General features: G+C 57.4%; 1 protein-coding gene across 1 annotated transcript; it reads left to right on the top strand.

Annotated features, from left to right (window-relative positions):
• The first annotated feature begins 3010 nt into the window (after positions 1-3010).
• On the top strand, positions 3011-9906 carry KLHL40 (kelch like family member 40). Its single transcript, XM_060110770.1, has 6 exons — positions 3011-4168; positions 5678-5838; positions 6094-6201; positions 6386-6571; positions 8772-8918; positions 9795-9906. The coding sequence occupies exons 1-6, from the start codon at positions 3011-3013 to the stop codon at positions 9904-9906; spliced, it is 1872 nt and encodes a 623-aa protein (XP_059966753.1).
• The last annotated feature ends 154 nt before the right edge of the window (positions 9907-10060 follow it).

The raw sequence follows: 10060 nt of genomic DNA, 5'->3' as shown, positions 1-10060 counted from the left end.
ACCCTTTGCTATAAATTCAGTTTTCCTTCCAATATGTGCAAACACGGCGGGTGTTCCATCGATTTCATCACTCTTGTAACCAGGGAGCCGTGCAGCAAGATAACCCTGGGGTGCACACACTGCAACCAGCTCCCACGAGAAGACTTGAGAAACTGCCTAACGATCTCCCCCAGCCAGTGGTTCCCTGTCCCACTTTGCTGAGACTGTATCCCTTTCAGTTCATTGCAGAGATCTTTAACTTCTAGAAGGTTTACGTCTTGGTGGGCTCCTTTTTCCTAACCCTAAAATTTACCTTCTCCTCAGGACCACTTCAGGGAATTAAATTCCAAAGAGCTTGACTCTTTCTTTCACCCTGACACAAGAATGAGTTTGCCTGGGTCTAGAATTCAGGCTGGAAATCATTGCCCTCAGAATTTTAGATGCTGGCGCGTTTCTGTTGAGAAGCCCAGCGCCCGTAACGTTTAAAAGGATAAGTGAGATGACAGTTCCCTTTGATTCAACTACAAGCCCTGGAGTCATACTTCGTCCCTCCCACATCCGATCCTTGGGCATGTCCTTGGGTGAGAACAGAGTGGGTGGGGCAGAGATGACCCAGGATTGGCCATGACTTAATGACTTGATAGTTGTTGAAATGGGATGCTGGGTACATGGGAGATCAGTATATCATTCTCTCTCTGGAAATACATGCATTTCCCATAATTATAATTTAAAAATAAACAGTGATTCCCCATTTCACTGAGGGGAAAAACTGAAGTCTGTACACTGGCCAGACATGATACCCCACCACAACCTCTCTGCCCTTATCTCCTACTCACCTCCTCGTTCATTGTTCACTGGCCTCCTTGCTGTTCCTAGAACATGAGGGGTGCACTCCTGCCTCAGGGCCTTTGCTCAAGCTGTTCCCCTGCTTGGAAACCTCCTCTGCATTGGCTTGAACCTGCTCAGGTGTAGTCCTCTCAGTGAGTCCATCCTGACTGTTCCATTTAAAATTGTGACCACCTCCACCTGTCACTTCCCATGCCCCTTCCCAGCTACTTGTCACCATAGCAGTTCTCATCTGACACCCTGTATATATTTATATATTTATTTGTTGCCCCCTCCCTCAACTGACGGTAAGCTCCATAAAGACAGGAATTCTTGCCCGATGTGTTCACTGCTGAATCCTCAGCATTTAGAAGAGTGCACAGTAGGTTCTCAATGAATGGATGAGCCACTTGTAAACATTCTAGTAGAATGCCTGGTAGGAAATGAGCACCATGGAATTCATCATAATCTAAAAATATGTCGTTGAGTCATCTGATAAATATAAGTTAATTGTTCAGTCAGTACCTTCTGTCCTGGTCTTTGGTAAATGAGACTCTGACTGACAGACATTTTTTGTTATTTGCAGGAAGCAGCAAGGTAGAAAGGGATTCCCACAGTCTTTGGAGGTAGGCAGATGTGCTTTGAATCCTGGCTCAGCCACTTGCCAGCTGTGTGACTTGGCCAAGTTGCTGAGCCTCTCAGAGCCTGGTCTCCTCACTGATAGTTCTTACTGGAAGTGCCCTGCAGTCCAGGGCCGGGCTGGAGGCCCCTGGGTGAGCCCCTTGCCCTTTCTGAAAGACAGGACCACCTCCAGGAACTGCCTGGGTGCTGTGCCCCTCTGGGACCTGCTGGTGGGGTGAACAAGCAGTTGAAAGCACTGATCAGAGGGACAGGCAGTGACATCACTGAGATCACAAACCGGGGAGGTGACTCAGTCCTGGCCCAGCCTGAGGCCCCCTCGCCAATCCCCCCTGCCCCGCCCAAGCCTGAGGTTATAAACAAGTGACTCAGAAGAATGGTGGGAGAATGCCCCATAACAGTTCACACCAGGGGCTAAATTTAACCCACAGCTGTAGCCTCTGGCACTTTGGGAACAAGTTAATCTTGGTGGCTGAGGCTGATGTGTGTGTGCATGTGTGGAGTAGGGGGAGGGTGGTCAGAGGTCCAGAGCAGGGTGGGCATTGGGACCAGCTGTCCCAGACCTCTACCCCGATTCCATACATGCTAGACAGGGTGCAGGGGCCCCAAGGCTGCGCAGGCTCAAGCCAAGCTTAGTATGGACCAAGAACCGAGCATAGACAGCTTTCTTGGAATATTAAACTGAGTGTTATGTTTGTTTTTTGATCCCTGGGGGTTTAAACACCTAGAATAGTTGAATCCTATGAAATTAAATCTTCTGGCATGTCTGACAACTTACAGGGTTAAACCCTGTTCCAGTGTACTCGCAGAGACACAGAACCTCAGTGCTTCCGAATCTCAGAAGAAATGAGGCCCTTAAAATCGCCCATCTCTTCACTGTGTAGGAAGGGAAACTGAGGCTCAACAGAATGATCTGGCTTTCCCAGGACCCACAGGAAAGTGGTGCCCTTGTTTATTTAAGTACCTTCTTGCTTTCTTGCACAGTCCAAGGAGGCTCTCAGAGCTGGGGCAGAAAGGGGAAAAGTCTTCCCACTTTAAAGTTGAGGCAACAGGGTCCCCATGCCCAAGTTCATTGAGCTGGAAACCCAAGCACACTGCGTCCAGGGGTGGCTGGAGCAAGATACACTCCAAGGAGGAGGATAGAGGCACAAAGGGCAGAAAGGCCGAGAAGGCATGAAGGAAGGGAGACCGTGGAAGAGGGACTCAAAGGCTTCCCTCTCCTTGGACTGAGGGGCGGAGCTTGGGTCATCCCCTCCCCGAGAGGTATCACCCAACCAAGGAAAGCCGTCAAAGCCTCTCTGTGCTCCGTTTAGAAATGAGACAGCGAGGCCCTCATCTTTCAGGGACAGAGACACCCCACCCCCATCCCATGAGCCCCTGGGCTGAGTCAAGACTGCTCTGGGAGGGGGCCTCAGCCCAGCTGTCCCCTCTGCGTCATGTGCAGGAGGCCAGGCAGCTCGCCTTACAGGGCCCAGTCCACCTCTATATATAGTCCAGCTCGGACAGCTGCATAGACTGTGTGCGACCCAGCAAGAAGGCAGGGAGTGCGGAGAGAAGGCCACCCACCATGGCGTTGGGCTTGGAGCAGGCGGAGGAGCAGCGGCTGTACCAGCAGACGCTCCTGCAGGACGGGCTCAAGGACATGCTGGACCACGGCAAGTTCCTCGACTGCGTGGTGCGGGTGGGTGAGCGCGAGTTCCCATGCCACCGCCTGGTGCTGGCTGCCTGCAGCCCCTACTTCCGGGCGCGCTTCCTGGCCGAGCCCGAGCGCGCGGGCGAGCTGCGCCTGGAGGAGGTGTCCCCTGACGTGGTGGCCCAGGTGCTACACTACCTGTACACGTCAGAGATCGCGCTGGACGAGGCAAGCGTGCAGGACCTGTTCGCCGCGGCGCACCGCTTCCAGATCCCATCCATCTTCACCATCTGCGTGTCCTTCCTGCAGAAGCGCCTGTGCCTCGCCAACTGCCTGGCGGTCTTCCGCCTAGGCCTCCTGCTCGACTGCGCGCGCCTTGCCGTGGCCGCCCGCGACTTCATCTGCGCGCACTTCTCGCTGGTGGCCCGCGACGCCGACTTCCTCGGGCTCTCAGCTGACGAGCTCATCGCCATCATCTCCAGCGATGGCCTCAACGTGGAGAAGGAGGAGGCCGTTTTCGAGGCGGTGATGAGATGGGCGAGCAGCGGCGACGCCGAGGGGCAGGCCGAGCGCCAGCGCTCGCTGCCCACCGTCTTCGAGAGCGTGCGCTTCCGCCTGCTGCCGCGCGCCTTCCTAGAGAGCCGCGTGGAGCGCCACCCTCTCGTGCGTGCCCAGCCCGAGCTGCTGCGCAAGGTGCAGATGGTGAAGGATGCGCACGAGGGCCGCATCACCGTGCTGCGCAAGAAGAAGGAGAAGGGGAAGGAGGCAGTGGGGGCCAAGGCCACTGACAAGGGCACAGTCGAAGCCAAGGCAGAGGAGGAAGAAGAGGAGGCCGAGCGCGTCCTACCCGGGATCCTCAATGACACCCTGCGCTTTGGCATGTTCCTACAGGACCTCATTTTCATGATCAGTGAGGAGGGCGCCGTGGCCTATGACCCGGCAGCCAACGAGTGCTACTGTGCCTCCCTCTCCACCCAGATCCCCAAGAACCACGTCAGTCTAGTGACCAAGGAGAACCAGGTCTTCGTGGCTGGGGGTCTTTTCTACAATGAGGACAACAAAGAGGACCCCATGAGTGCTTACTTCTTGCAGGTGCCTGGCCAGCCTTGGGAGGGGCGTGGCCAGTTTTGATTTCTGGGCAGCCTTGGGGCCCAAGAGAGGCCTGTGTCTACTTGTTGGGGAATGTTATTGGGTCTAGGCTGAGATGTGGACCGGGGACGATGACTGACAGCCACTTGCCTGAAGGCTGAAGATAGTTATAGGCAGTTGACAATAAGATGCATAACTTTGGTGTCTCAGTTTCAGGGAGATGTCAGCCTCAGGATGGTCTGATATGTTGGAGGCCCTAGCTCTGCACTGCGGGTGGGGTCAGGGACAGTGAGAAGGACGAATAAGGTCAGTGTAGGGGTCCTGGCCAAGAACTTTGCATGAGGCCGGGACTGGAATGTGGAACGGAGTGTCTCAAACAAAGGGACCATCCTCCCTTGCTTTCCCATTACACAGATGGGGAAACTGAGGCCCAGGAAGGACCAGGAGAGTGGAGTGCCCAGTCCAAGTTATAATGTGACAGTGGGATCTCAGAGGGCAGGAATGGTTTTCTGGAGACTGGCCATGTAGGTGTGAGGCTTGCTAGTTGGCTGAATTTGGAGACATGGAGGGGAGGGTGCAGTGCTTCTGGCTGGGAAGCAGTGAGCAGGGGACGGAGATGGGAAGGAGCCTATAGTGAGTGGTGTGCTTAGTGAGGCCTGACCAGTTTCGAGAGCAGTGAGGGGCAGTGTGGTGCCAGGGTTAAGCTGGGGCGGGTGGGGGGGGGGCATCTCTACCAGCCAAGGCACATCATGGGCACATTGTTTATTCTCTCTGGGCCTCTGTTCGTAAATGGGGATATTATTCTTCCTTGCTTGATACGGTTGTTTGAAGGTTAATTGATGGTTATAAAGTGTTCAACAGCACAGTGCTCAGCCCTCAGAAAACTCTCCCAAAAGATGAGCCCCTAGTATGGTTATTAAAAGACTGTTGGGGAAATTTCCTGGCGGTCCAGTGGTTAGGACTCCACTCTCACTGCCTGGGGTGCCGGTGCAACCCGTGGTGGGGAAACTAAGATCCCACAAGCCGCAGGGGTGCGCCAGAAAAGGAAAAAGAAAAAACCTGTTGGGGTACACAGGGTCGCAGACTTACACTGTAGATTTTAAGGGGTGAGTGGTTGTATTTGGATGTTTCCTGTGCAGTGCGATGGAGTGGAAAACAGGGAGCAGGCAGGCCTCAGTTCAGGAGTTGTACTGGGGAAGTCCAGGACGGCAGCTGCGCCTCCCTCTCAGAGGCCCCTTCTCAGCTCTGTATGGGGTGCCCCATCACGGTGCTGTAACGGTGGTCTCCCGGCACCTACGGGGTGTGGGACGGTCGGCTGTTCTCAGCCTGATAGGAGGAGAGGCACTGTCTCCAGGCACCGCCTCCAGTCTGCGCTGGCCCTACCTGGAGACCCGGACTCCTCTGTGACCTGGGGGTGGCCAGACGGGGCTGCGGTGGGGCCAGGCTGGGACTGGGGCGGGGGGTTGGTGGGGGACGTGGGGGGCGGTCGCTGACTGGCCACCCGGCCCGCAGTTTGACCACCTGGACTCAGAGTGGCTGGGGATGCCGCCGCTGCCCTCGCCGCGCTGCCTCTTCGGCCTGGGAGAGGCTCTTAACTCCATCTACGTGGTCGGCGGCCGAGAACTCAAGGACGACGAGCGTAGCCTGGACTCGGTCATGTGCTACGACAGGCTGTGAGCGCGGCCTGGGTGCGGGGCCGAGGGGCCTGGGGGCGGGGCCGAGGGGCCTGGGGGCTGGTCCAGGACGGCGGCGGGGCGTGGCGGGGGCGGGCTTGGGTAGGGGCTGGGTGGGGTTGGCAGGTGGGGTGGGAGCGAGGAGCTAAGAGGTCTGGGAGTTCCGGTAACGAATCGGGGGCATCCCAATATGTGTTGGGTGGTGGGTGAATGCAGAGACGGGGGCTGAGAGCGCCCTACTCCCCTCCCCTCTAGGTCGTTCAAATGGGGCGAATCGGACCCGCTGCCTTATGCCGTGTACGGCCACTCTGTGCTCTCCCATATGGACCTTGTCTACGTCATTGGCGGCAAAGGTAGCGACAGGTGAGGCGCGGGCCAGGAAGGAGTGCAGCAGCCGGGTCGGCGGGTAGAACGGAAGCAGAGTCTCCCCGAGGCTGTCAGGGGTCTGTCCTGACTGCCTTGCGAGGCAGCTGGAGGGACTGGGCCAAGGGAAGAGGTGGCCCTGCTCCCGCCTCCTCCTTCTCACTCACTCTGCCCACCCCCACAGGAAGTGCCTGAACAAGATGTGCGTCTATGACCCTAAGAAGTTCGAGTGGAGGGAGCTGGCCCCCATGAAGACTGCCCGCTCACTCTTCGGGGCCACCATCCATGACGGCCGCATTTTTGTGGCTGCTGGGGTCACAGACACAGGGCTGACCAGTTCAGCTGAGGTGTACAACATCGTGGACGGCAAGTATGGCTGCTTCCCTCCTCCCTGCCCCCATTCCACTGGACAGCCAGGGACAAAGGGCCCCACTGTACCAGCTGTGTGGCTTTAGGCCTATGTCAGCCCTCTCTGTGTCTGCCCTGGCAGGAAACATAGCCTCTGTCTTGAGTCTCCACTGTGCAGCTTGGACATCAGCACAGAACTAGCCCCTCTACTCTGATCAGCAGTGAGGTGGGCTTCCCCCACAAGGGTTGTGGCCAGCCTGGTCTGCAGGAGAGAGCTCCCCGGAGATGCCAGGTTCCTCATTCAGAGACTCGTACCAGGCACTGGCCTGGTGCTAGGGATACAGCAGTGACTGAGACAGAAGCTGCCCTGCCCTGGGAGATCGGGAAGAAAACGGAGCTGGCAGACCAGTCAGACTCAGCCAGCTAAAGGGGTGGTGGGAGAAGGATGCCCAAAGGCAAGGGAAGGCTGGTGCCAAGGCATTTAGGAGAAAAAAAAGGCAGGCTCATTGGAGGAGAGGGCATTGGTCAGGTTGGATGGAGTGTGGTGCGTGAAGGGAGGTGGGGATTGTGGGTACTGGGGCTGGAGAGGGGGCATTCGGGCTGAGGGACTTTACCCTGAGAGTAATGAAATGCCTCTGATGGGTTTTAAGCTCCCTTCTGTGTTTTCCTAAGATGCCTCATGGCAGCTCATGTAGAGAAGAGATTAGGGATTTCCTAGGAGGCAGGGGTACAGCTGTATAACAAGAAGTGATGGTGGTCTAGAGCTGGGGGTACAGCAGGGATGGGGCAGAGAGGATGCACTGGAGAAAGACTTAGGCCAGTGCTTTTCATGTGCCCATGAATCCCTGGGGATCATGCTTTGAATGCAGATTCTGATTCTCAGGTATGGGGAGGGACCTCAGAGTATATTTCTAATAAACCCACTGGTGATGCTGATGCTGCCAGTCCATGGGCCATACTCAGTAGCAAGAGTTTAGCAGACAGAAGAAATAGCAGGTAGCAGTTGATTGGATGGTGGGGGTGAGAGGGAGAGGTGGATGCTTTTGAGGGTGAGAGGTCATTTATTTTTTTTCATTAATTAATTTACTCATTTATTTTTGGCTGCGTTTGGTTGTCATTGCTGTGCGCGGGCTTTCTCTAGTTGTGGCGAGCGGGGGCTACTATTCGTTGCGGTGTGCGGGCTTCTCATTGTGGTGGCTTCTCGTTGTGGAGCATGGGCTCTAGGCGTGCGGGCTTCAGTCGCTGTGGCACGCGGGCTCAGTAGTTGTGGCTCGCAGGCTCTAGAGTGCAGTCTCAGTAGTTGTGGCGCACGAGCTTAGTTGCTTCGCAGCATGTGGGATCTTCCCAGAACAGGGCTCGAAACCCGTGTCCCCTGCATTGGCAGGCGGATTCTTAACCACTGCGCCACCAGGGAAGTCCCAAGGAGGTCATTTGTTGAAGAACTGTTGGAGTTAGGTAGGACAAGTGAGGGTCGAGTTAAAACATGTGGATTTGAGGCACCTGGGTGTCCAGGAGGAGCCCACTAGGGCAAAGAGAGAGCTCGAGGGTGAGATCTGGGGAGTGGAGACAGTACGCGGAGGGGACAGCCTCCCTCAGGAGAGAAGATGTTAGTGGGAGAAGCCGAGGCCCAAGCCCTGGGGGCAGCAGGGGCAGATACATTCTTCAGCAAGGAATCCCAAGAGGTGAGGCTGGGAGGTGGGAAGTGAAGAAAGTCACATCAGCAGAAGTGCATACTGTGGACCCTGGATTTCAGGGTGGTGGCTGGGGACCCGAGAGCAGTTTTGGAGGGATGAAGACCCAACTTCGGGAGCCAGGGAGGGGAGTGAAGGCACCTTGAGAGTCACTGGGCCATGAAGGGGAGAAAAGGGACGGGGCAGGAATGCAAGGGACGGTCTCAATGGTCACTGAGGTAGCAAGCTGGAGTTGGTTCAGGAGCAAAGGCGGGACATTGGGGAGAGCCCTGCTGGGTTTCATGGGGCAGGTTAGATGGAATGACAAGCGGACCATGGAGGGAAACGGGAGGGGCAAGAGAATGGGGAAGAAGTGAAGACCAGAGGGCATTCGGTCAGGAAGCAGGTTGTGCTGGGAGCACGGGTGCCTGGGAGTCGGATTTTGCAGGGTGCAGCTGAAGCTGTGAGTGCTGGCGGGGGACAGTCACTGGGCTCTCTGCGGCCCCCCGGGGGCGGGTGAGGCACCTCCTCACGCCCCCTCCTTCCTGCCAGGTGGGCACCCTTTGAGGCCTTCCCACAAGAGCGCAGCTCGCTCAGCCTGGTCAGCCTGGCGGGCACGCTCTATGCCATCGGCGGCTTTGCTACACTGGAGACTGAGTCCGGGGAGCTGGTTCCCACAGAGCTCAACGACATCTGGAGGTGAGCCTGGCCCTAGGGAGGTGAGGGGAATCGTGAGCAAGGCCAGCTGGGCACCGAGGCAGCGCCCAGCAGGCTCATCTGTGGGCAGAACTGATCCCTCTTCCAGGAAATCCTGTGGGGACAGGGCAGCAGACATGCCTTGCTCAGCCCAGGGTCTCTCCAGTTTGTTGGGAAAGTCTGGGTTTGCACACATGGCACCACGCCGCCCTGTGGGGCATCGACAGTGTCAGTCAGGAGCTGGTGCCAAGGTTAGGGCCCAGACCCACAGAACCGGGCCCCAGGAAGCAGAGCAGGCCCGGAGAGGCAGCCAGCTCTTTCCTCTCCCCCGCCGCCCCCCGAGCGGGAGAGCTGGGTCGGGATTGAGAAGTACCTGGATCCCAGCTTGTCAGAGCCATTGCTTCTATGGCTGGTCCTAGCTGGGGGTGGAGGGGAGAGGTTTCGGCAGCCTGGGGCAGCTTCTGAACCTTCAGCGATGCCCAGTGCTGCAGGCAGCCTCTAGAGAGCAGTGCTGCTGGGAGAGCAGGACCCGGAGGGGCAGCGGGGGTGGACTTCTCGGAGAGTTGAGTACAGAAATTCTCAAGAGGAGGGGTTTGGGGAGGTGCAGACCTTCTTGGAGGGAGGTGGACTTCAAGGAGTGCGGGCTTCCTGAGAGGGGGCTCTTCCTGGAAGGTAGGGCAGGTGTTCTTTGGGGGTGGGACCCCTTTCCCAGAGTGTGGGCGCTCTCCAGGAGCTGACCTTCCTGGAGATTGGCCTGAGGCTGGGGGGCGGCACTCCCCAGGGGTGGCCTAGTGCACCCAGCCACCCCTCCCTGCTGGGTCCCACCCAGGACTTGGCTGACCGAGCTCCTCGTCCCTGTCTCCACTCCTCCCACCCCAGGTACAATGAGGAGGAGAAGAAGTGGGAGGGGGTCCTGCGGGAGGTCGCCTATGCCGCTGGCGCCACCTTCCTACCTGTACGGCTCAATGTGCTGCGCCTGACCAAGCTGTGACCCGCCCAGAGGACCTGACTACGCGCCCCCCATGCTGCAGCCCACACAGGCCCGGCCTTCTGGGATGGGGGCTCCAGGGAGGAGCCTGGGAGAGGCAAAGCCCACCTGTATCCCATCCCGTCATAGTGCCCAGGGGGCCGCTTCAGCCAGGAAA

Source organism: Mesoplodon densirostris, chromosome 10 (genome assembly GCF_025265405.1).
Source record: "Mesoplodon densirostris isolate mMesDen1 chromosome 10, mMesDen1 primary haplotype, whole genome shotgun sequence".
NCBI classification, from domain to species: Eukaryota; Metazoa; Chordata; class Mammalia; order Artiodactyla; family Ziphiidae; genus Mesoplodon; species Mesoplodon densirostris.
This window is presented reverse-complemented; position numbering and strand designations above follow the sequence as displayed.